General features: G+C 35.4%; 1 protein-coding gene across 1 annotated transcript; it reads left to right on the top strand.

The window, feature by feature from the left end:
• LOC149789045 (gelsolin-like protein 2) lies at nt 1–23,156 on the top strand. The gene is made up of 12 exons (XM_089975230.1): nt 1–351; nt 4,284–4,375; nt 6,870–6,943; nt 7,607–7,681; nt 8,107–8,172; nt 10,899–11,026; nt 11,481–11,589; nt 12,064–12,174; nt 13,397–13,483; nt 16,553–16,717; nt 18,719–18,814; nt 21,759–23,156. The coding sequence occupies exons 2-12, from the start codon at nt 4,288–4,290 to the stop codon at nt 21,852–21,854; spliced, it is 1,095 nt and encodes a 364-aa protein (XP_089831356.1). The 5' UTR covers nt 1–351; nt 4,284–4,287; the 3' UTR covers nt 21,855–23,156.
• The last annotated feature ends 4,315 nt before the right edge of the window (nt 23,157–27,471 follow it).

Below are 27,471 nucleotides of genomic sequence, written 5' to 3'. Positions count from 1 at the left end.
AATTATCAACAAGAACCATAATATTCCGAGACGCTGAATGAAAATCGACAAGAGACATACATTTTACGTTTTGTATCAATTTTTTATATATATTTATAGCAGTTATAATTATTTTTCCTTCTCATCTAGCCTGACAAAAATGTCAGAATGTCGGACAGTATCTTCATTATGGAATACACCAATGCTTCCTCGTTTAAGTTTAATCGTGTTCATTTGGCGTGTCGAAAAAATCGTGATACTGTGCTTCATTCACGGACACTGAGCACAGATATTAACGTTTCTGCCTTGCCTCGAGACATAGGCCTTACCACAGAAAAGGAATTTTACCAAATAATAAAGACAAAAATCCAGGTAAGACTTTTAAATATCTTATCAACCTATTAGTTTTCTTGATATATAGAAATTTTTATTGTAAAATATTCCTTGTGTAGTGATTAGTTAACATTATATAAACTCAAGTATGAAGGGTGTGTCTCTTTGGCACATGTCGTCTGCTTTTTTATTATCTGAGATGAAGGCATCAGTGCAAAGTCCTGTTTGAATTAGGCAACATTACATACATCGTACGGGTGTATCTCATTTTCAAACATACGTGCTGCTCTCATCCTCTAAAATTAAATTCAACAAGACAAAAAATTATGTATACTAAATAATATGTTCTTTCATGGCTTTCATGACGAAGCCTTTGATTCAATTAGTATCACAAAGCTATTCCATAAAATGTGTGTAGAAGTCATTCACTAATGTTGATTTTTATTAATAAAATTCACATTTCACCTTAGAGCAGCATATAGTATTTTATCAGGATATACACCCTTATAATTAAATGAACATGTTTGTACACACACACACACACACACACACACACACACACACACACACACACGTCATGAACATGAAAACAAAATGTAGAATGTGCTTATTGCTTGTTGAAATTTTAATCCGGAATATACTTATTAAACCGGAGTATACTTATTAATGCTTCAGTCAGTTTCGCTATGACAGCAGCGATCTGTCCAATCCGACTTCTTAGTAACATCACCAATCAAACAATCCACAAATGTAATATACAACAGGTCCAGCATATACTTACATATCAGGTTTCATACACATGGCGACTTTGATCATTTTGTTGTGGTCAGTACACTATATATGCAAGGAAAGCATGGACCAGTTCATACTCAGCAATCATCTTCATCGTTTGTAAACCCCCGACACGGAACCAAGTTAGAAGGAGAATGTTTTCTCGAAAATCCACTAGTATCTCACCAATTTATCAGTTATTATATATGACAAACCTATTTTACCATTTATTGGTCGTGACACCTTTGAAAGGCAGTAAAATGTCTGATTTTGTCTTAGAACCACCACATAAGAAAACAACTCTTATTTCCGACCCCCTAAGATTAATTGATAAATAAAGTGTGTGTGTTAATTATAATTTATAAGATAATACATACAATTAGCATTTTTTGAAGTGAAAATCGTTTAAGACACAAGCTTTACAAGTTTTATATATTGTTTATACCAGAATTAGGCGAACATTATATACAGCAGGCATAGTGTATGTTTCAATTTGATGAAATGCAACATGCATATAGTATAATGTTCTAATCTGATGATGTACAACATGCATAATGTATAATGTTCCAATCTAATGTTGTACAACATGCATAGAGTATAATGTTCTAATCTGATGATGTACAACGTGCATAGAGTATAATGTTCCAATCTAATGATGTACAACATGTATAGAGTATAATGTTCTAATCTGATGATGTACAACATGCATAGAGTATAATGTTCCAATCTGATGATGTACAACATGCATAGAGTATGATGTTTCAATCTGATGATGTGCAACAGGCATAGAGTATGATGTTTCAATCTGATGATGTGCAACAGGCATTGAGTATGATGTTCCAGTCTGATGATGTGCATCAGGCACTGAGTATGATGTTTCAATCTGATGATGTGCAACAGGCATAGAGTATGATGTTTCAATCTGATGATGTGCAACAGGCATTGAGTATGATGTTTCAATCTGATGATGTGCAACAGGCATAGAGTATGATGTTTCAATCTGATGATGTGCAACAGGCATTGAGTATGATGTTTCAATCTGATGATGTGCAACAGGCATAGAGTATGATGTTCCAATCTCATGATGTGCAACATGTATAGATTATAATGTTCCAGTCCGATGACGTACAACATGTATAGACTATAATGTTCCAATCTGATGATGTACAACATGTATAGAGTATAATGTTCTAATCTGATGGTGTACAACATGCATAAAGTATAATGTTCCAATCTGATGATGTACAACATGTATAGAGTATAATGTTCTAATCTGATGATTTCTACATGCATAGAGCATAATGTTCCAATCTGATGATGTACAACATGCATAGAGTATAATGTTCCAATCTGATGATGTACAACATGAATATAGTATAATGTTCTAATCTGATGATGTACAACATGTATAGGTTATAATGTTCCAATCTGATGATGTACAACATGCATAGAGTATAATGTTCTAATCTGATGATGTACAACATGCATAGAGTATAATGTTCCAATCTAATGATGTACAACATGTATAGAGTATAATGTTCTAATCTGATGATGTACAACATGCATAAAGTATAATGTTCCAATCTGATGATGTACAACATGCATAGAGTATAATGTTCTAATCTGATGATGTACAACGTGCATAGAGTATAATGTTCCAATCTAATGATGTACAACATGTATAGAGTATAATGTTCTAATCTGATGATGTACAACATGCATAAAGTATAATGTTCCAATCTGATGATGTACAACATGCATAGAGTATAATGTTCCAATCTGATGATGTACAACATGTATAGAGTATAATGTTCCAATCTGATGATGTACAACATGCATAGAGTATAATGTTCCAACCTAATGATGTACACCATACATAGAGTATAATGTTCTAATCTGATGTTGTACAACATGCATAAAGTATAATGTTCCAATCTGATGATGTATAACATGCATAGAGTATAATGTTCCAATCTGATGATGTACAACATGCATAGAGTATAATGTTCCAATATGATGATGTACAACATGCATAGAGTATGATGTTTCAATCTGATGATGTGCAACAGGCATAGAGTATGATGTTTCAATCTGATGATGTGCAACAGGCATTGAGTATGATGTTCCAGTCTGATGATGTGCATCAGGCACTGAGTATGATGTTTCAATCTGATGATGTGCAACAGGCATAGAGTATGATGTTTCAATCTGATGATGTGCAACAGGCATTGAGTATGATGTTTCAGTCTGATGATGTGCAACAGGCATAGAGTATGATGTTTCAATCTGATGATGTGCAACAGGCATTGAGTATGATGTTTCAATCTGATGATGTGCAACAGGCATAGAGTATGATGTTCCAATCTCATGATGTGCAACAGGCATAGAGTGTGATGTTCCAATCTGATGATGTACATCAAGCATAGGGAACAATGTTCAGATTCGATGGTATGCAAAAGGTTCATGTTAGTATGTTCCAATGTGATGATCTGCAAATGGTGAAGATAATCATGTTACAATTTGAAAATTATATTATGTGGATACCTTCATGCCAAAGATATGTTTGATCTTCTTGTCTGCATCGAGAACAAACATTTTCGAAATAGTATTCAAAACTAAAATGTATTGCTGTTGGCAGATATTAGTAGCAATTGCTCCATATTTGGAAACCTAAAACCCCAGCGTAAAATATTAGTATTAGAATATTCAAACAATCATAGACTGGTCAATGTTCAACACAATGTCTAGCATATTTGTATTTAACTTAATATTGTGTTTTACAACCAGTCAAGTTCACCCTTCTTGTCTATATTGCCACTTCCACAAAGTATGATCTACATAATTTAAGGCTTACACATGTACGCACGAGAACTCATCCACACCTTTACATATTGCACGTAATCGACGTGTGTGTGTGTGTGTGTGTGTGTGTGTGTGTGTGTCCGTGACTCAGTTTTTGTTCACTTGTAGATTGAACCATCTCTTTTAAAGTGATTGTTCTGATCCAATCAACTTTGTATGTATTTCGACTGACAATCCGCACTAAAATCCTTGCCGCCATGTTTTCTTCTAGATAACGTTTAGATTCTTCTTCATTCGCTCTCATAGTATTATCTCTTGTACTGCACTTCCAATGTGGAATGTTGTAATGTTCTGTGGTTTTGATTCCCTGTCTGTTTTTTGTTTCTCTCGATATCCAGCATCATGTCGGGTTTGAGAAAAATGAAGAAATACGACTGGAAGGATTCCAATATGGCGCTAGTTGGATCAAAAACTGACAGATCAGTGAAAAGTAAGAATTTGTCATTTTTTCAAGAAATAAAATCGATATATTCAGAAATGTGCTGAAATTAGTCTTATTAATTGTATTTAGCCAGAAAAGATATAGCTTGTTATTTAAGATGTTTCCCAAAGTGAATACGAAATATGTTATCTACTTCGTTATTTGTTTGTAACTTTTACGCTGATACTATGTACACAGTTTCGTGGCTTACTCATTCCTAAACCTGACTCCTCGAAATAATATATTGCGATGAAAGAGATTTCATCTCCATAGCTGTTTCTTGTTTTATATAAAAATTATCATGTGTCATTTCTGTACTTGGATGTCTACTCCCACGCACACTCATATGATCGTTTTTCAGTTAGGAAGATACGCATTTAACTTCTGATAGGCGTGGGGCAAAAATGGAAAAGTATGCTTAAAGGCAACGATACTTATATTATTTTCACCATGGAATATTTAGAATAAGAGAAGAAAAAAATCATTGTCATCATTGAAGAAATATATTTGATTTGCTCTCGAACAGAAGATTATACATAGTTTCTTTAACAGTACATACATTTTCTGAAAACAAGGCCATGTACTGGCCCAATCTGGACACAAGTGAATGTAGTGGCCCAATCATGAAACAAGTCCATGTCACGGCCCAATCATGAAACAAGTCAATGTATCGGCCCAATCTGCGCACCACTTTTGTAATCAGTGTATCTAACACAATTTTCATGTTAATTGTTCATACAATGCTTGAACGTGTTTCATGATGAAATTCATTTCATACGCGTGCTCTTCTGTAACCAACCATTATTACAGATATTCAGGCTTCAGTCTATCCTAAAGCATGTAGCTCGAATTTGTGCCAAACTTTCTCTTTCAACTTTCCAAGTGTGCTTGTATACATGTTTTTCTGTTTTTTTATGGTCTTAAGAAATTTTACCACATTATTGGTTATGTCATGCAGAGGAAATGGTAGCTAAGTGCCTTTCCCAATGACCCGCTGAGATAGTTGACCAGGGCTGGCTTGGGGGTGGGGGGAGGTATGGAACCCACAACCCTTGGATTACGAATCTGAATGTCTACCACCTGAGCTACGATGGTTCGTCTTGTGTACGTGTATGTGGCGCACACATATAAGGTAAAATGATTGCGCTCGGTTATTTGCATGGATAATTTAGTTCGGATATTTTTTAAATAATGTATGTGCAGACAACGGAGTCGCTTTAAAAATCGCAGATGCAATCATTCTAAAACTATGTTTTATGATCAACATAAATATATATATATATATATATATATATATATATATATATATATATATATATATATATATATTCTCTAATGAAATGATGCCGTGTTTTCCACGTGTTAGACATTTAATTAGTGATAAATGTTGCATAAATTACTCGTAAATAAAATCGTTTCTCCGTGTATATTTGCGTTCGTGTTGAAGTTTGTATCTGAATGTAAACCCAAATTCTGAAAAGGGAAAAAAAACATGTATCCTGTAGCAGTTTACTCCAACTTACTGAAATAAAAAAAATAAGAACATTAATACGTGCTTCTCCTTATTAAGCCTGCAGAGCTGACCATCAGCAATGCACGCGTAAGGCAGAGCTGACCAAAATCAACACTTGCAGAGCTGACCATCATCAGTGCATGCACACCGCAGAGCTGACCAACAAAAATGCATCCATGCGGCAGAGTTGATCAACGTATGTAGAGCTGAAAATCATCAATGAATGCACAACTGGCCAACATCAATGAATCAATACTGCAGATGTGACCAACGTCAATGCAATAGAAGTTGACCAACATCAATGCATGATTATTGTAGAGTTGACCAATATCTATGTAACCAGAGTTGACCAACATCAACACGTGATTACTACACAGCTGACCAGCATAAATTCTTGACTACTGCAGAGTTGACCAGCATCAATTGCATGCATATCAAAGTTATGTTTCTCCTTGGTAGATAGTAGCTTATGTTGCCTTCGAATTAATTATCATGTATTGTTTTGGTCGCTCGAAGTTGACGCTAACGTCTTTGACAATACAAACTTTTATGTGAGTGCGATCGCTCAGAATCGTTTGAATAAGACGCATTACCGTAAGCTTCCACAGTAATGTTCTCCAACCATCTATTGCGGGCTACACGGTATGAAGAGAAGGTTTTGCGGATTTTATTGGATTTGCCAATAACACGAGATTCATCAGGCAACTTCGTTAACAAACCTCGACTCATCAGTTGTTTTTGTCGCTAAAAGAGATATGATTACATCAGTATAATGTTTTCATATTGTGCAAGTGCTCAAATGTGGTTGGAAAATAAAGGTTTCTTGGTAGTGCGTCCTAAAATTAGAATTTCCGATTGTAATGTAATCGTTGTTGCATGCAAGCAAGACTATCCTTGACAAAGATAAATATTCGAGAGATCTGAGAGTCAGATCGAAACATAAAAATTGCGAAGTGTCTTACATTGTATGAATCTGGCTTATAATTTCAGAGAAATCGGCGGATACTGAGCCCGCCTGGAAGGGATCTGGTCAGAGAGAGGGACTTCAGATCTGGCGTATTGTAGTAGGCACAGTACTTTTTCTAATATGTGATGATATAAAATAGCGTATGTTACAAATGCGTGTTTTCTATGAGTTTGCAAGTCTGTTCACGCATTCAGCATGTTCAGCTACTAGCAGGCCAAATAAAGTACAGACATCAACTCTGTATTATAGGTAACACGGTCATTTTGTTTCGGAGAACCTCTTCGTGGCTGTTTTGTAAAAACTGGTTAAAAACTTAATGTAATGTCCCCTCCAACAGATAATAAATACAGATGAATATTTAATCGATTTAAGGTTACATTTAAAGTAAACTAAAAAAAGAGTGTTTTTGATGACAACTTATTACACAAAAATAATTTATGCATAATTAGATATTTACTGCCTGTATCCGGCACGTCACCCCATCGCGTTTGTGTTCTTTACAATGGTTTAAAAAATCAAGAAATCCTCCAACAAGCTAACTTTGTTGTAAGTTTAACTACGTATATGTACAAAATAACGACTGTGAAACTTGTATTGTGTGTTTTATGGTGTTTTTCTTCACCATGGTTTTTCCTTACTATTGCCGTTGTTTACTAAATGTATGTCAACAGAAAGATCAAAATGTGACAAAAGTTAGTAAGAGTGATTTAGTTTTACGAGCTCAAAATAATATATCGATTATGTGGACCTTATCTTTCAGAAATTCGAAGTAACACACTGGCCGAAGGAAAACTATGGACAGTTCTATAATGGCGATTCATATATCGTTCTGAATGTAAGTATGCTTCATTTGAAATTGACTTCCGCTTTCTAACCATCTTTGTCAACAATGCAATTATTGGGGCCATGCATAATTCACTGTTCTTCGTAATGTAATGTAATTATTGGGGTATATATATTTGTCACACAGGTCTACAGTGTCACTGTGCCAGGCTAAATTTCAGACAGAATATACACTTTGTCAAAGTGTATATTCTGTCTGCAAATGTTCACCGGATTGAAACTTATGATGTACTCTTTATTTTATGTTGTGCTGAATATTCTCATTTGGCTGTATGTGTCTGATCAATAAATACATAAAAAGGTCAAAACAAAACAGCAGCAATAAAAATGATGATAAAATGATAATTTCTTTCGTGATATACCTTAGACGCACAAAAACAGGACATTTAAAATTACGCATTTTGTAATATCCTTTAGACGTACAAGGAAGAGGACGAGATGCACTATGATATTCATTTTTGGATTGGGAAATACAGCACACAGGTATGTAACAATTTACAATTAAATCCAGAATACAAGCACAAGTAAAATTTTAAAATCGTTTCGTTTATATTCGGTTTAGGTTATTCGAGGAAAGGTTCTGTAAGAGTAAGAAGTACAGTGGAACCCCGCTATAACGCGATAATTGGGGTCCACAAAATTGGATCGCGTTAATATCGGGGTCGCGTTAATGCGGGGTTTTAAAGCATTTTACTTTTTTCAGAGAACAACTCACTGTATTCATGTCTAATATATATAATGAATAGGGTATCAACACCATATACTATCGTGCCGTCGTAGCATTCAGTTCATCTATAATGCATGTAATTCTATTGAAAAATGGCACACAAAGTTACAATATTCAATATTTTCCCCCAGATCACTGTGTCTGAATTCAACGTTTAATATATAGCATGAACAGAGTATCAACACCGTTTACTTGCCTCTGATATCATACCGTCGGGGCTTGAAATGACTCCATAAAATATGTAATTCCATTGTAAAAATTGCATACATTTGTAAACTATTCAATAATTTTTTCACACATCATTTTGTGTCTGAATTCAATGGAAAATGAACAGCAAAATTAGGTTAAGAAAGACGAAGCACGTGTACGGTTCATTACGTTCCAGGGTCTATGAACGGTGTCAGTGCAAATTTCATACTGCTAAAGTTTTCTCATATACGTTTCCGTGTACATTTATCCATTGCAAATTTCCAATAATTAACGCTTGTACGCCTGTTCGTTTGAATGACTACAACAAGAATAATTACCAATCAACACATGCTTTCAGCGTGCATATAACTTTTACTTCAGATTTTGTGAATATAGAAAGAAACGTGTGAAAACTACTATACTAATCATTGCGCAAAGTGCAGAGAACGACTTGCATTTGTAAAATAGCTTTCCTATAACGGTAAAATATTATTTTTTTAAATAAGAAATTAATAATGAGTTCATAAACAAACACCATACCCATGTAAAAACCGAGAACTAAGTTCAGTAGGCCTGCAATGATCACGAGTCACTTTTATAATTAAAAAATTATAGCTGAACGCATGTACAATTTCATACCCGTTCAATTTTCAGCTAATAAAGCGGACATTATTTACTAGTCAACTGATTGCGTCTAATAACACCGCCAAGCCCAGCAAACATGTTGGTGGCTTTCGTTTTTTAAATGATTATTAAATTGTGAGAATTTTTTATCAACCACTTCATTGTCTGCTGCTTGGTTTTGTATGCAGTTAAAGAAATACATGTTGGGTATTGTTTGAGCAACGATTGTATACATAATTAATTGAAGACAATCACAAGAAAGACTTACTGGCTTTACTCATGGACCAATAATAAGTAACAGTTCCGATTGTTGTTGTTGTTGTAGGGTTTAACGCCATTTTTCAGCACGCAATAGGCTATACATGGCGGCCAGTATTAATGGTGGAGGAAGAAACCGGGAAATCCCCGGAAAGAACCACCGACCCTCGAGAAGCTACTGGCAAGCTTTCTCACATATCCACATTGGCCGAATCCGAGACTCGAACCCACGCAGACAGAGGTGAGATGGCAGTGATCCGTAACGGTGAGCGCTTTAGACCACTCGGCCACTCGGGGCCCCAACAGTTCCGATAATATTTATTTTGGCATAACACTTCAAGAACCTGGTGAAATTGTTAAATTTCAGAAGCCAAGCTACGATCGTATTATATTCGAATTCATACGCAAACTCTTCCCCAGAATGATAATAAACGTTTTACACACTATTTCTCGTACCTAAAAAAAAGTTCCCGGTGCGAGAAAAATACACACACATGTATTTAAAACTTCAGGAGCCACCCCACGATCTTATTAAATTCGAATTCATGCGCGATCTCTTCTCCATAATGATAAACACTTTTTATACACTGTTTCATGTACTTTGGAGGAAAAAAATGTTTTTTTCATGTGCGAATGAATATAAGAAATTTTGAGAGCCACGCCTCGACCGCGTTATATCAGAATTCGCGTTATAGCGGGGTTGTGCTGTAACTGATAAAGACTGAGAACAAGGTTACATTTTTGAGGTCATTTATTTGTAAACGGTAAACAAACAATCAACATCATTTCACTTTATCTCAGTATAACTTCAGTTGCAGTCAGTTTAAAACAACGGTGTTTTGTGTCCATAGCACAAACATCAGGTACCAAGCTGAATGACAAATTAGAAAGTATGAGAATTATGTCAGAAGTTTCATTTCCGCTACGTGGCATTTCGCTATATCAACAAAAACGTACAATGTACACATGTTAGCTATTAAACGACCAAAAGTGGCTTGTGTTTTAACTGTGAAGCGATGTTTAAATATAGTCGTAATTTCACCACACCCACCCACCAAACTCCAGATAAAGAAATAACTAAAGTTCTTATATTATCCAAAGATGCAAATTATAATATATGATATCATTCCTGTTCAAAACAAAACTAGCCATTTAAATCGGAAGTTACAACTAAGTCAAGCATTTTTAAATTTTACAATTTAAATTTGAACGTTGGTATAAACATGCGAATGACATGCATTTAAATGTACATATCTCATAAAGACAAGAGTGAGAGTGCACCTCGATAAGTTTTAGCGGCATCTGGTCCATGTATCAGACTTTTATTGTAATTGTACTCCTATAGTAATAGTAAAAGGTTGGCACATATTTTTGCCATCTCTCATCTGTCATGTACGTGGTTTACGTGCAGGATGAGTACGGGACAGCGGCGTACAAGACAGTCGAACTGGATACGTTCCTGGATGACAAGCCGGTGCAACACAGGGAGGTAGAGGGATACGAGTCGGAACTCTTCAAGTCCTACTTTGATAAAATGACGTGAGTAGTAGTAGTAATAGTAGTAGCAGCAGCTAATTAAGATGAAAAAGACGTGATATTGTTTGGTAGTAGTAGCAGCTGTAGCAACATAAATACTACTACTAGTAGTAGCAATAGTAGTTGAAAAAGTTTCAGGACAAAAATAGGAGCAGCGGCATTTGTCACTCTCATAAGAGAGGATTTTTTTTTTTATATTGATAACGAAAATAGAGATTATAATATTATCGTTTAAAATTTAGAGTGGTAGTAAACAAAAGGTTTTGAAGTGCTTAGTAGGGAAATAAAGTATGGAAACAAAAGGACCACTTTTTAAAAGTGACTTCAAAACTATCACAGGACAAATTCCTGTGAAAACAACTGAGAGACATGGAATTCAAAAGGTGATGCATTCCCATAGAAATATACAAGAAAAGGTTTATAAAAAGCTAATTATATCCATGTTCATTTCTTGCAGGATGATGGAGGGTGGTGCGGAGACTGGTTTTAATCACGTGGAACCTGAAGAATACAAACCCCGGCTACTGCACTTCTTTGGACAGAAAAGAACTGTAGAGATTAAGCAGGTGCTAACAACATTCAAAAGAATACATTCTGAATGTTATGCCATCATCAACACTGTTCATTCTGAATGTTATGCCATCATCAACACTGTTCATTCTGAATGTTATGCCATCATCAACACTGTTTATAAGTATCGGCTCATAACCATTATGATTTTAGTAGCAATCAAATCATTTTCGTATTTTTCATCTTTTGATTTTGTTGTTTTCTAGCTTTTTATGTATGAGTGAAAACCAACTGTTGTTTGTGCAGTTTCTTTAAAGTTTCTTCAATTGTTAATTCTATACATTTAGTTCTGTCTTCGTGTAAGGGTGTAAACAATGATTTAAAAATAACAACTTTCGTAATATTCCGTAAATCTATACCCAAGTAAGTTCAATATGCATAATTTATGTTGTTTCTTTTAGAAGTTTACATACACCGGTATGGCTAAGTACTGATATATTACGAACGGTATTTCCTTCCACTTTACGCAGGTCAGGCTCTGCAGATCGAGGCTAAACAGTGATGACATCTTCATCCTTGACCTTGGTACCAAAATCTATCAGTTTAATGGTAGGAATGGCAATAAGGATGAAAAATTTAAGGCAAGTCCTATCTACGTTCTATACTTACAAATCTTTAGTCTGTTCGACTTAGTCCTTTATGCTTTCTATACTTACCAATCTTTAGTCTGTTCGACTTAGTCCTATCTACCTTCTATACTTACCAATCTTTAGTCTGTTCGACTTAGTCCTATCTACATTCTATACTTACAAATCTTTAGTCTGTTCGACTTAGTCCTTTATATATTCTATACTTACCAATATTTAGTCTGTTCGACTTAGTCCTATCTACATTCTATACTTACCAATCTTTAGTCTGTTCGACTTACCTATAGATAATAACAAGAAGTCTACAAGTGTACAATGCTGTCGGGCATTTTTGCGCGCCTAAGGTTTCCGCATCCAATATTGAAACAAAACGGATACCGAATTCGACCAATTGACGAAAATAAAATACTGCAATGCTTACCATTTGAAAAGAGGCAATTGTCACCAGAATATGCTGTTGAAAAAAATATTAATTTTGGATACACGGGATACCACTCCATGTTTTCATGACTCGCGATATGTCGGCCAATGCTGCGCACAACTTTGAAAAGATGTAATGTTTATTCATCGGGCTATGGAAATGAAATACATTAGTTTGGACTGTTTCTGTCAGCAGTTCAATCGAGTACTTAGGTCAGATTTATAGCTTGTTTTACAAAATTCAACGTAACAATGCCAATAAATGGCAAGAGATATTAAGTAAACTAAACTGATCTTGTAAACAAATATAGTAAAGTTCAACATTTTATTTTTAAAAAAAGCTATTATATGGAATAGAAACAACAACGAATAAGATGTAACGTTTATTAAAACGTCTTGTTTATGGGGGAAAATTACTATCAAAAAAAGATTAGAAACAGACTATACGCCGGGAAATTTCGCGAGAATCTCGTTCTAGCGGCAAGCTGCATGTTGGGTAGCAGACGATTTTGTACGTGTGGGAAATTCAATTTAATGCAAGTCTGTGTTTTTCTGCTGTCTTCACAATATCTGCACAAATGTCTTCTTTTGCGCGCGTATCTTGCATGAAGTTATGGGGGGGGGGGGGTCATTCGTTTAAGAGCAAGCGTTAATTAAACACCAGGTAACTTTTTTCTTGAAAAGAATAGATGCAGCCAAAGTGATCCGTATTAATATAAAAGCGTTTTATATATTTTTTCCCAAGCGCCAGTGTCAGTGTCAGTTACTTTATTTTTCTTTTGCTTTTTTAACCCAGGCTGGACAATTTGTTCAACAGCTGGAAGCTGAGCGTGGAGGCAAGGCTAAATCAGAGGTCTTAGATGAGGACGACATGCCCGAAGGCGTTAGTATCCTTAACATGTTAATAATATTGATAAAAGCAAATAAAGAAAATAAAAAATAAACCAAAAAACAGATCCCTTTTTACTGCAGCCTTCCATTTTTACAAAAAAACAAATAAGAGACAAACATGCAATAACATAATTTGAAACACTGAAATACATGATCATAAAAGTAGCAAAATTAAACGTTACTTCTAAATGAGTATAGACCATACTTTATTTTCTTAAGGCTATGATTGGCTAAGAAGTTCGCATTGTTCACAGTCCCATGGTATCACGTGATCAACTGTCTACATCGGAGCATTTTCTATAAGAATAAAGAAAGTAATATTCTACGACTCGTGCTGTTATCGTCCTGAACTTTATCCCCGTCTCTCAACCCCGTTCGCTGGGGTGATGGTGATTGATATGATTAAATATCATCTTATTACACACACACACACACACACACACACAAGGGGAATTGGAACAGACAAAATGAATTTTGATTCGGACAGTGGATCTTGTATTCGATGTTTAAATGCGTCTTCTTTTATCAATATCTGGTGAAATAAAATGTTTCCACTCACCCTACAGTGACTCGAATAAGACATGCTGGCATTTGATTCGGCCTGTGGCGGGTCTTATTACAAAGTTCGAAATATGGAGTTCTGAGCTTGTAGAAATACATCTGAATCGTGACTTCTGAATGACAGGCCAGGGCCTGATCAGTTCAAGTGTTTGAGGGGGTTTCCATAATTTTAAAAGAGTCCTGACTTTCCTCCAAAGCAAAAGTCTGTGTGTCTGTTTACTCAAAGTGTACATAATACCTAATAAACGTGCGCAAGACTGAAACGATTCTCAAATTTTAAGTGACAAGTGACTGTACGTTTGTGTGTGTATGAAGAATTTTGTTTCTTTTTTTAGCCTGTGCTTGGGGTGGGGGTCCCCGGACCGCCTGCCCATCACTCCGATTCTGCGGCCTGAGTAAATATCATCAAAATATCAACGGAGTTGATAATAAAAAAAACCCCCACACACAACAGAGAGCAGTTTTTGCGTTCGTTGATCGTAACAGCCAACTCAGGAGTGCCCCACTGGAACCCACCCGAACAGCAAGTGGAATAAAACAGGGGTTTTCTTTGCCCTGAGGAGTAGAAAATAACATAATGCCTTTTGATTAGTTCGGCGTCGGGTCTTTATAAACTTGCTAGCATCTTGTTTTCTTAACAAAAGGCCATACCATTGGATTAGCATGGGCTGGCCAACGCTAGCAATTTTACTCCAAATGGGACTGAACAATATTGGAAACCTGATTCGCGCTCGTCAAGGTTCAATCATGAACCAATAACCACCTCTGTGTTCGTCCCACTGCTCTTGTCTCCACAGAGTCAATTGATGGATCACCAGGCTCCGTCCACCAGTCAGTTAAAAGTTATCACATTGCAAGTAAATGAACGCTGACCACTACTATCGCTATTTATGACTCCTATATAATTATAACCAGGCTAAATACTTGTAGCCTGGCTTGTTGGACGTTTGGAAATGTGGAAAATGTTTAAAAGGCATAATAATATTTTTTAAGTTAAGTAAATTCGCTGAGAATTCAGTTTGCTTTAATCTAACGTTTTTATAATCACAAAGACAAACTATTTACACGTACTGAAATGTCATGAATAGGCGGGGCCCTTCTTTGGCAATCAGTCTAATTCCAGTTTGTTCGTTTCGTTTACATCAATCAAGCTGATAATTTGTTTCCCACTCCCACTTCAAAGTAAACAGAATAAAAGCAGCTGTTGGTGCATATTTGCCATTCATAAATGTGTTGTTTTTTTTTCTAATTCAGCAAACGATGAATTTTTGTTAATTGCTTTTCTCCTTTTTCTTACCCCATGACGGATCAAAAAAAATAACGTGCTTTATTTTTGGCCGTCATTGCTGATGATTGATTTTTAAACGACCGAGAAAGGTCTAATTCTTTGTTTTCTTTGTTTTAAAGTAGGATACCAATTATGCCACCTTTTCTTATTGAATGGTAAGATTGACACATGTGCACGGCTTGTTCGTCTTCGCTAGCCAAGGTTCCGATAAGTTAACTCTTGTCGGATCAGGCAGATATTTTAGTGCTTTGTCCTAACGACATCTATTGGATTTCATGAGTTGCCTCCCTTAGTATGTAATGCCAAATGACCAATAGCTAGTAACAGCGGTGCGTTGTATATCGGCCGAGAACGGTTGATGCAATTGACTTCAAAAGGGTACTTTGTAAGTTTAACATCGAAAGTATGACTACGTACCAGAGAGAAGCCATTAAAGGTGTAGCTGAGTGAAATATATTTGTACAAACGCTGACCGGCAGTGGAAGATTGTTTATTTATGTGTCCTTTCAAGTTATGTGCTCCTCTTGTCTCGATTATATACGAATAATGGTCAGATTTGAACAACTTAATTTTGGTTGGATGCGGTGGCTTGCCGCCGCATACAATGAAATTCACAAACTCGAAACACATAAATATCCACTCGATAGGGTTAACATATCTGTAGATAGGGTTAACATATCTGAACCTTGGTTAGCGAAAATACGGCTTGTAATATTTCGTGTTTTATGCTATAGATTGGTGCTAGCTTTTCCATAATGAACAAATAAATAGCCAAAGGATACATTTGCTTGTATACAGCATTCTTGCGCGGTTCTTTCCTCAAATGCAGAAATGCAGTTTGCAAAAATAAATCCTTTTAAAGGGGCAAAGACTTAAGTCTAATTCATAATCTTTTTTATATTTCCTGTCAGTTTCTTCACTCTTGTTCTTTATCTAAATACATTCAAATACTCTTTCTGTCAGCAAAATGCATAGCTTTCGTTGTTTACATTAGTTATAAATAATAATAATAATAATAATAATAATAATAATAATAATAACTAGCAACTATATTTGTCATACTCAAGAAATGATTAATAAATTCCGTAAATGCAAATATGTAGGTAGAAAAATGAATCAAAATAATTAATGATCATCAAAAGCTTGAAATTTTCGATGTAGCCAGTACAAACACATAAGCTTTCTGCAACAGTTCCTTCATTTTTCTTTCAGCATGAATTTTACACGAGTTTGAACGACGAGGACGATGATGATGAAGAGGATCAAGGACCTATTGACTACACCAAGGAACTCTATCGTCTCTCAGACATCACCGGCAATCTTGTGCTCACCAAAGAGAAGAAAGGGAAAATAACGTTAAACGATTTGGATACAAATGTAAGTAGTATACAATCTGGAGTTATCTTTCTTTCTTTATTATGGCCCAGTCGGACGTCCGTGGCATTCTCGTAACTAACTTTCCTTGAGAACGATATTCAAAATGAATATTGTTAGTATGATACAATCACCCTGCGATATCGGCGCGAAGCAAGAGCATCTGGCATTCAGTTTATTACTACACACTTTTCGACATTTTTCCACGGTCCCCTAGCTTGACGGACACTAGTACGTACTAATATTAGAACCCCTACTTAGTCGACGGGGAACTAACATGAGCTTATGTGTATCAATGAAGCATTCAGGTGCGATTCACACCCGGTGCTTTCTCAGCCTGCTATCATCAGTTTTGAACATGTTCCTTAAATATACTGAAAGAAATTAAATAGTCTTCTTATTTAATACCAGAATTGCTGCATATCGTTGTATAAATACGTGTCAAATATCGTTTACCTTCTTTACACGATTTTTTTTTTTTTGGGGGGGGGGGGAGGTCGCCGTATTAGTTCAACTGACACCTACTTCCGTTCTCTTTTTTGTGTGGCATAAAAAGACATTACTGTTTTGTTTGGAAACGAAAAAAGATAGTAGTAAATATCGTATGCGTTGAATAATGTATTGTAGAATATCCAAACATGACACAGCAAGCCTTATGTAGAAAACGAATTACCGCGAGTCGTGTTATCTGTTTTGGTGGACAAAGTGCGGTTACTAAATTACCAATAAAATTGACCTGATATAGGCTTAATAACTTTATCATCAGCCACATTTCCTGAAAAAAAACCAACTCTTATTAGGTCGCAGATTTTACCTACATTCATTTTTTTGTCTTTTGACAATAACTTTAGCTCTAATGTAAGGTATAGGATAAGATCGGAGCCTCAAGCACGTTGATCCTGTGACATCGTAGCTAGGAGGATACGTATGTATGTTAAAAATCTAGCAAACATGATTCTAAAGACTTGACTCTGTCACTTTCCTGTGATGACTTGTGAAGGTGTATCTAATATGTCTTTATTGTAATTTGAACCAAGTAAAAATCTTCTATATAGTATGTTAGCATGTGTTTTTGCACACGCTACAAATTGCCCATGCTCATTGCAGCACTTTAGTTGACAAGTCTTTATTTCGATGTGCTTAGTTTTGGCAGATTTTCAAGCTCTTCAAATTCGGAGGTAAGTAAGATCCGTAATTCCATAATGTCTAAACGCAAGTGAACAGTTTTGAAAAACACCGGAACATATGAAGCCAACGCCGATCACTTTTAGTATTTATGCGTTATACAAAAATTGAGGACTATATGCACGATTTTTATATACTTAAATCCGAAATTAAATTGATTTACAGCGAGCAATAGCTACATTCCTTCCAAACAAAATATTTGACAAGGGAAATATTCTAGTGGGAATGGGCAATGCTTCGTTTTGCAAAAGCCCGTTAATACCTGTTTACGAGGAATTCAACATAGTTTAAATTGCAGTCAAGACAGTTGTTAGAGTGACCTTGGTAAACCATCGCAACATTAAAGTAAAAGAGTTTGGAACTATTTTATTTCACTCTTAATACGCATACGTGTCCTCCGATCTCGTCGGCGTAAGGAAACTGGACAGTAAATTACCAGGTAGTAAAGGCACTTAATTAGGAATGCTTATGAATTTTGATGACGCAGTATGGAGGCAAACGTAGACGAACAATATCGACCTTTTCTACCTTTTTTTTAATAAAAAAAATGATAACATTTTAAGCAAAAAGTAAGATAGAATTTATGGATAAAAGGATCAACATGCGAGAACGAGACAAAGATACATGATTTTGTACTTAACGTAAGCTGCAGCTGTCGGTCTTATTTTACTCTATTGTTAGACTCCCCCGCTGACATAGACACCATGATTTGGGTTTTCAGTTCACCATCACTAAAATTACTGGAACTTTTCTTACAAGTTTATATTCACGTCATACTGAACAATAATGATCATAAAGTTTTACACTCACACATTTTAGGATACTTTCTTACTTGATCTGAAAACGGAACTTATAGTTTGGATTGGGCAAAGGACATCATCAGATGAAAAATCAAAGGCATTACAGTATGCTCATGTAAGTACATAACATATAAGTGTGTGGTAGAGCTAATAAGGGGCCATCCATTTAGTTCGTACGCAAAAATATGGCAAAGCTTGACCCCTCCCCCTCCCTGTACACATGCGTACTTTGTTACGGCTAATGGTCATTCCGTACCTAGTGGAAATTGGTCGTTTCGTACCCAAGATGCTGGTCGTTTCGTACCCAAGGTACTAGTCGCTTCGTACCCGAGATGCTAGTCGTTTCGTACCCAAGGTGGTGGTCGTTTCGTACCCGTTAATTTACAAGATCAAATATACAGTATTGTCATATTTACCGCTCCCGCTCTAGGCCAGATCTTTTTCCTACTTTACAAATTTCATGTGCAAAGTATATCCGGACAAAAAATTAACCAAAGGCAAATAATTACAGTAATATCATATATGTGCTATAAAGAATTTAAAAAAAAATGCACGTTGCCATTAAAGATAAAAATAAATCGTTGGCCTGGTTTAATTAACGTAATAAATTCATCCTTTTTTCTTAAAGCATGCAAAAATCTGCAGAAAAATTTGGCTGCACACATCGGTGCAAATGTTTATCCTATCAAAGCAACCAGAAATTATGCAATCTTTTTTAAACGGGGCTGAAGACAGATAAAACAGCGTTACTTGATTAAGTTTCTCTTCTCCAAGGACCAATACTGGTGTTAGTTAATTTCAATTTTTATTGCATGATTTTAAAGGTGTTGAACGTAGTATACTATACGGGCCGCCAAGCCATTTTTTGGTACACAGCCGGCCGCATTAGCATACTTGTGCATAGTTTGGGACACTTTCCCGATCACAAGAAACTAACAAGTTAGTGGCATACTTGAAATTCTCTGTTTTCAACTAAGTTTAAAATAATTATTTTTTCATGGCAAGTTAAACGCAGAGAGAGAGAGAGAGAGAGAGAGAGATTTAACTTGGCACTGCATTTTACAAATATTTACTTCTGTGTTTTAAAACAGGTTTAATTAGTTTATTAATCGAATATATGTATGAATGCTTTGATTCTGCCAGTTAATACGGCATATATTTTTTCCAGCATAAAACAGCATAAATTACAATCCAATGAATGACTGAAGGAGACGTCCCAGTAAGACGAAAGATTAGCTCAAACAGGTTTCTTAAAGAACAAAAGACTAGCAACATTATTCCGAATTGTACATTCCAGAGTTTTATTACATACATGAAGAAAATATAATTACCATAAGCATTTATGTTTTCAGATTTAAAAATCATTGTATATTAATTGTATATTCATTTGCCTTGTCAAGCAGTTGTCGGGCCGTATATGCTGCTGCAACGTTTCAGTAATCTTGAGGAAATAACGCCGTTCTGGTACTCTTCTAACGCCGAGAATGTTCTCGCCTGCATTTTTTGATACGTTTTTCTCTGATATCTTCTCAGCTTTTTTCTGATACCAGTTGAATCTGTGTAACAATTGAAGTGGCTTCGTCGTATAAGAGGCTAACTAGCACATAGACAGGAAGACTGGCTTTTCTGGCTTTTGTGTTGATCCTACGATGCCAACCCTCTTCATCGTTGTTAGTTCGAATATATTTTCTGAACACACACCATGATTCAACCCGGGAATGTGGTGTTCGTAGTCCAGGTTGACTCCACAGCGTCAACCCAACTGTATTACAGGGGAATCTTCGTGGACTGTTCTATGGGCAGCCGTATATAGAAATAGTTTATTCTGATGAAATGAAAACTAAAGCACTGGGTACGAAATGAGCAGCACCTTTGGGTACGAAACGACTCATTTGGTTACGAAACGATTTGGGTACGGAATGTTGTTGTGGGGTTTAACACCATTTTTCAGCACACGATAGGCTATGCATGGCGGCCAGTATTAATGGTGGAGGAAGAACCCGGGAAAACCCCGGGAAGAACCACCAACCCACGAGAAAAGGATTAATAATATTAACGTGTTTAATAAAACAGCTTGTCCACCGACGCTGAATGTCTGGCTGCATCAAATAAATAAGCTGCGTAACTTTAAACAGTTTGTCTAGTGTCCGCTAAAATTCAAACGCCGACTGAACCCAGCTGAAGGGTTACGTATTAGACAAATTATTATCTAGGTCCCCCACCCCCGTTTCCTATGTGTACGTACATTATCAGTAGACCCGACCACAGGTGCTCGACGCGAGCTTCATGTTAAGAAAAAAAAAAACAATCATCCAAAGGAAAAAAATCATACAGAGTGACAGAAATACCTTAGATTATCCCCCATGACCCGTTTTGACATAGGACCCTCTCTATCATAATATATATTATTTTTTCCTTTAGATGATTTTCTTTCTTTCTTAACATCAAGCTGGCGTCGAGCACCTGTGGACCTGACATACGCAAGCGTATGCATTTGGGTTACCCCCTCCTCCCTCCATGCGTAAGTACTAAATGGACGGCTCCTAATATGGTTGTTTATTACCATAACTGATTTGTCAATCAATATTTTTCACTCGAGAACTAGTCCCCGAGATGGATTAAAAGTATATAACTGGTCCTTTACGTCATCAGTATTTCATATACACAAAGAAGAGGTGGCTGTGATTTGATTGATTGTGCTCAATACGATATAGCTAAAACAAAGTTAATTTTTAAAGTTTTGTGAGTGGAAATAATGATGATTTTTGTTTCTTTTTAAGTTTCATGGTTGCACCTGCGATACTATTTACTGATGTTGCTTGCAAAAGCACGTGTCGATTAACGTGACTTAAAATAAATTTAAGCCAACCTGAAAGGTCCCTAAGAAAAGATTTAGAAATAGTAGCTGCCTAGTTCACCATATATTTTCATTTTGTGACAAGGGGGCATATATTGCATTTAAGTGTAAACATGACTTTACTGTGCTTCCATCATCCATTAGTAACTAAATGAATTGAACTTTTGTTTGTTGTTATTATTATTATTATTATTATTTTCAGGAATACTTGCGGAAATCGGACCATTCCTTGATCCCGGTGACATGTGTCAAGGAAGGCACAAAGTCTCATTCACTGGATATGGCACTAACAGCCTAAATATACCAAATAATAATCACCACATAAACATAATAGTTATCGTTTTCTTACAGCTGCTTTAGGAGTAATATGGCTGTGAAATTCTGCATTAAGCGAGAAAAAATTAAGGTTTGTAAACCTTAAAGGTGTTTTGATTAGGAAGAAAGTTACAGAATGTGCAATATTTGGACATTCACATTTGTTTTTGTCGTTTATAGATTAAACTTGATGAGAACACATTGCCATACCCGACTTCGATTACTGTATACAGTGCCAGACCTAACTCAATATTGTACACAATGCCAGACCTGACTCATTATTATTTACAGTGAATAACCTGACTCAATACTGTATACACTGCTAGTCCTGACTCATTTTAGTATACATTGCCAGACCTATCACTTTTGTATACAGTGCCAGACTTGACTATCACTTTGTATACAGTGCCAGACTTGACTATCACTTTGTATACAGTGCCAGACCTGACTGTCACTTTTGTATACAGTACCAGACCTGATTATCACTTTGTATACAGTGCCAGATCTGACTATCACTTTGTATACATTGCCAGACTTGACTATCACTTTGTATACAATGCCAGACCTATCACTTTCGTATACAGTGCCAGACCTGACTATCACTTTGTATACAGTGCCAGACTTGACTATCGACATTGTCTCCAAAAGCATACAAAATAAAGACAGTGTCAACAAAGGGTAAAATCCCCAAAATAATTTTTTCCCCATGCATTAAACTGAAAACATAACAAAGGCCTAAGCCATTATTAGTTGGAACACCGTCACGTGATACCTTCCACAACAAGTGGGCATCCATTAGTCGCATCTTCGACACGAAAGAACCTGCATCGGGCCTATTCTAAATCCCTGAATGCATAGAGGATACGATTTGACTATAACAAATAGCCGTTTATTATTAATTATTTTATACGAAACTGACTATCAAAGAGTCGCTTGTTATTCATTATTGTATACGAAATGGACTATCAAAGAGCCGCTTATTGTGTTATTCATTATTATGACTTGTGCATTTATTAGAATCTACAATTATAAAACTTCTGGAGCACAAAATATGCATATAGAAAACAAAACTGAAAACATTTGATTTATTAGTTTCATGACTTTGGTACCTGAGATGCGGATTTCATTGGGATTGCTAAGGGTGCTTTCTTAAAATGTATAAAGCTATTACTGACATATCAGTCTCACTGTGTATTGAGGGTGTCATTATATGTTTATGAACATTTTCCAAACCATAACTAATTATAAAATGCATTGGATTTAATAAAAAGAAGCTTGCTTGTGATCTTTAGTTTTAGATGTATTCACGTAAAAACACCTTAATGGGATGGAGTAGATAGTTGCAAAGTTTCAAGCGTTAAAAAAAGTGAAATAAATTTCATCTGTTCATTGCATCATTGAAGCAATTAGAAATGCCATATAATGCCATGACCGGAAATACCAAGAGTGTAAATAAATACCTTGTACAATCCTTATACAGACTTTAATTCGAAACTCTGCAGAAATAAGTGTATAGCAGTGATTGTGTTTTTCAAAAGCATGAAACTCCACGTGGCGTTTCAATCTGTTAAAAAAGAAAATGTGGTTTGAAAGTGTGGTCTGAGCATTTTGAAGCTTCTGCATCATCTAGATGTACAGAAAAAAAATGATTTTGTTGTCAACATTAGAAAATATAACATCCTAAACTGAAATTAAGCATATTCGTGATATGTCTTGTAAATTAAGTAGTGATGAAATGAACATGAGCCACTTTGCACTGTATAAATATATGTGAATAGGATTTGTTCAGATCCAGTTGAACTTCACCATACGCATATCAGAATCATTTTTAATTAAATATATTGTACAATATGGATATAGAGATAATATGTGCCCCCGCCCCTTTTCGATTTCACCTTGCAACGTTTTGGTCTACAGCTGTAAAACTTAATAGCTGACCTCTACATGTTTACTACCCACACACCCCAGACCAGAAAAAGTTCTGCGGGTGCCCTTGAGAGCCATATATTTTTTATGATTGGTGTAAATATCATCGATGATTCTTGCTTTGCAGATAAAGTATCCATGCGTTTAATGAGGGTTAATCATGAAGATATTTATTTAGAATAGCATCTCAAAGCTTTAGAATAGTACGTAAAATTTAAGTTTTGTTGCACATATTTGATCTGAACTTGGAAGAGTCTAATCTTTAAAAGAAATTGTTGGGGCAATGAACTTTATTTTACCAAACTAGACGAACAGACGTATTTATGTAATGAGTATATTGAAGGGGAAAAAGACCAAGCATGTTTTGCTTCTCGAATATCGCACAGATACGAGGGTCTGAAATCAATACTAGAGATCACTCGACTAGTTTTTTCTTGGGGGTAGTCTGGAAATCATTAAATTTACTAGATCACTCAGACTGAAGCACAAGTAAATACGATGTCGTCGTATAGGATTTTGTCTAGGTAAATAAATATATACATACCGCTACTACATAAAAGGCAGCTCAAATATATAATAAAGTCCACGAAAAAAAGAAAGTGGTTAAACAAGGAATGCAAACAAAACAAATGTGAAAAATGTGCATTTTGTGCCTTACAATCACTACGTGTATGCAATAATAATAATAATAATGAGGACTTTATATAGCAATAATAATAATAATAATAACGAGGACTTTATATAGCGCCTAATCTTTAGAAGCTCTAAGCACTTTACAACATTAGACAACATCTATAAGATAAAAAACATATAATGATATGAAAACAAAAACAAACACCATGAAATTAGAAAACATTAGAAAAACAAAAACATGCTGAGAATATTTAAGGTAGGAAACATTATTAGGTCTTTAAGTTTGTTCTTGCAGTCGAAATAAGTGAGTTTTGAGAGCACTCTTGAATGTGATCACTGTGTCTTTGTGTCTAAGTTCAGTGGGCAATTCATTCCACATTGCTGAGCCCTGGTATGCAAAAGAACGCTGTCCATATGACTTTGTTTTCATAGTGGGAATAACGAGTATACGATTGTCAGAAGAGGAGCGTAAGTATCTTGCTGGTGTGTACACATGGGTGAGGTTGGATAGGTATGTTGGACTAGAGTCCGACAGTGAAATGTAGCACAGAAAACAAATTTTGTGTTTGATTCTGGATCGAATGGATAGCCAGTGTAGGGTGCAGAGCAGCGGGAAGGTGTGCTCTGAACGTGGTACTCTAAGTTTGATCCGAGCAGCTGTGTTTTGAACTTTTTGAAGTTTCTGGAGCAGATATTGAGATGAACCAGACAGAAATGAGCTACAATAGTCCAGTCTCGAAAGTACTAATGAACACACAAGTGTTTTAGTGGCATCAACTAAGTAGGAAGTGAAATGAAAAATTAAAACAGGAGTATAAGAATCATCATTGTACGGATAACTCGTAGTGAGTCGTGTGAAATAATGTGTACACAATATGCGGCACAGAAAGAACTATTATGGGATGGGGCTGCCATAGAAAATGCAGCATCGCCTCGGGGTGGGGGTGCTGGAAGGTGGTGCATTTTCGATATAAACACCCCTAGGGGAAGAATTATATTAACAGTGACATGGACATTTTGCAAAGATATATGAAATCAAAATAGTTTATATTTAAATGTATCTTCTCAAAATAAATAAAAGAATAAACCCTTTTTTGAACTAATATAATTTTTGTTAGAAATAATGCAAACAGAATTGAAAGTTCTATCAAAGAGAAAGAAGATCCTTTGAGGAAAAGTTCGTCAAATTGGTTCTGTTACTCAGACTGTGAGATCAGTGTCAGTAAACCTTCCTCCCAATAGCTAGAGAGTGCAAAGTACAGCTATTTTTACATGACAGGGTTTTTAAATAAATTGAACATAGGTGCAATTGATAACATAATTGAATATAATTGATAATATAATTGAACGTTTAATTGACATTTTATATATGACTCTGCAAAGAAAATAAGAAAAATCAGAAAATGGATGTTTGACATTATTGAATATTAACATTGCACACATATGCTTTGCAATAGTTTGAGGAAAAGACTGTAATAAAGCACTGTACAATACAAAAAGCAAACTCACAAAACGATTCTTTTAAGAAATTAATTAAAAAGTCCTATTGCGTTCACAGAGAAAGATGAAAAATATTTTTTTTAAACAAATTTATGCAACCTATTTTCGAGAAAAATGGTGCCAAAGGAAGACTTACAGGATAGTGTGTATTTGATACACTGACATCAATTGCCTCCTACAAAAACTGAAATTTTGCGAATTTGATCAATTTAGATGCAAGTATAGAGAACCAGCACATAACAAATGCAATCTGAATGACAACATATCCAAAATACATATTCTTGTTCAATCACAACTTATCCGGTTGTCATGGAATTGTATGTATGAAAATGTCTATGCATTATATATGGACAACAATGTAGATAGGTATTGTGCCACGTACACCATTACGCAAGGGGTGGGGGTGTTTGCATTATTTTTAACTTTGGCGATTAAAAATACTGCTATATGTTCAATTACTACTCAACACACAAACTGCCCGCCAAACCCAGTCTACCTTAAGCTCCATGGATGTGGATGTGACCACAATAATAGAACTTATACTGATAGAATATGTATGGTTTTTGAACTTAAAATTCACTTTCATGCTAGTACAGCATCATTCTGTTTGATGACTAAAATATTGATGATAAATCGTTACATTGATCATATTTGAACATTATATCGATCATAATTCTATACGTCAATGACATTTGCTGGTAATTCCGTGCATTAGTCATATGTCGATAAATTCCAATCATTGATCATATCCGTTGAAATATGTGACCACTTGTGATTATTTATTGAAATTCCAATACCGAATAATGAAAAGATTATATATTTCATTCAGCAAGGGTTTGATGGTTCATGAAAGAAGGAATAATATGACAGTTCAAAGGACAATCAGCCTTTTGTTATTCATGAATGAAATACTTTGTGGCTTCTGCAGTTAATTGATTGAATGGAAAATCTTGAGAATACACCATATTTGGGCAGGCCCTCTATAATAAGTACGATGTTTTTGGTAGTGATCCATTAACATATTTTTCAACCACTTTCTCAACTTTTTTTCACAGTATCCTTTTAAACTCATACTGAGAGAATCAGTCATAAGTTTGGTAAAAATTATGCTAGTTGCTATTTCGATGATTTTCTCCTAATTGATGTAATCATAAAATAAATCAATTCCATTTATGTATTTGTCATTTACTGATTGAACACTGATTCCGAAGAAATTGTACAGTAATAGATGCAAAGGTTTTCAAAAGCGTAGTCTTAATTACCATCTTTTATCATTTTGGAGGCTTTTCGAAGCATACATTCGTTGAAGATCGCAAGGATACCATGGACAATGATCATGTAATATCTGAAAGTAAGTTTATATTCTAAACATAAACAGAGAACTTTATAGCTTCACTACCAATATTTTATTTTTCACATTACCTTCCCCTGATCATACCTGTCTCATTTAATCATTCACAATGCTTTGTCGAATCCTATTTTTGAAAACCAAAACAGGCAACCACAAATCTTTGTATGTAATGAAAACAAAAAACTCCAAC

The sequence above is a fragment of the Sinohyriopsis cumingii genome, chromosome 11 (assembly GCF_028554795.1).
Source record: "Sinohyriopsis cumingii isolate HCF-2022 chromosome 11, ASM2855479v2, whole genome shotgun sequence".
Classification (NCBI taxonomy): Eukaryota; Metazoa; Mollusca; class Bivalvia; order Unionida; family Unionidae; genus Sinohyriopsis; species Sinohyriopsis cumingii.
Note: the sequence above shows the minus strand (reverse complement) of the source record. Positions and strands in the feature narration are given on the sequence as shown.

Coding starts and splice junctions, on each gene's coding strand:
- LOC149789045 (XM_089975230.1), top strand. CDS start 4,288: ATGTCGGGTTTGAGAAAAATGAAGAAATACGACTGGAAGGATTCCAAT. Junction 11,590..12,063: donor GAACTGTAGAGATTAAGCAG/GTGCTAACAACA, acceptor CACTTTACGCAG/GTCAGGCTCTGCAGATCGAG. Junction 13,484..16,552: donor AGGACGACATGCCCGAAGGC/GTTAGTATCCTT, acceptor TTTTTCTTTCAG/CATGAATTTTACACGAGTTT.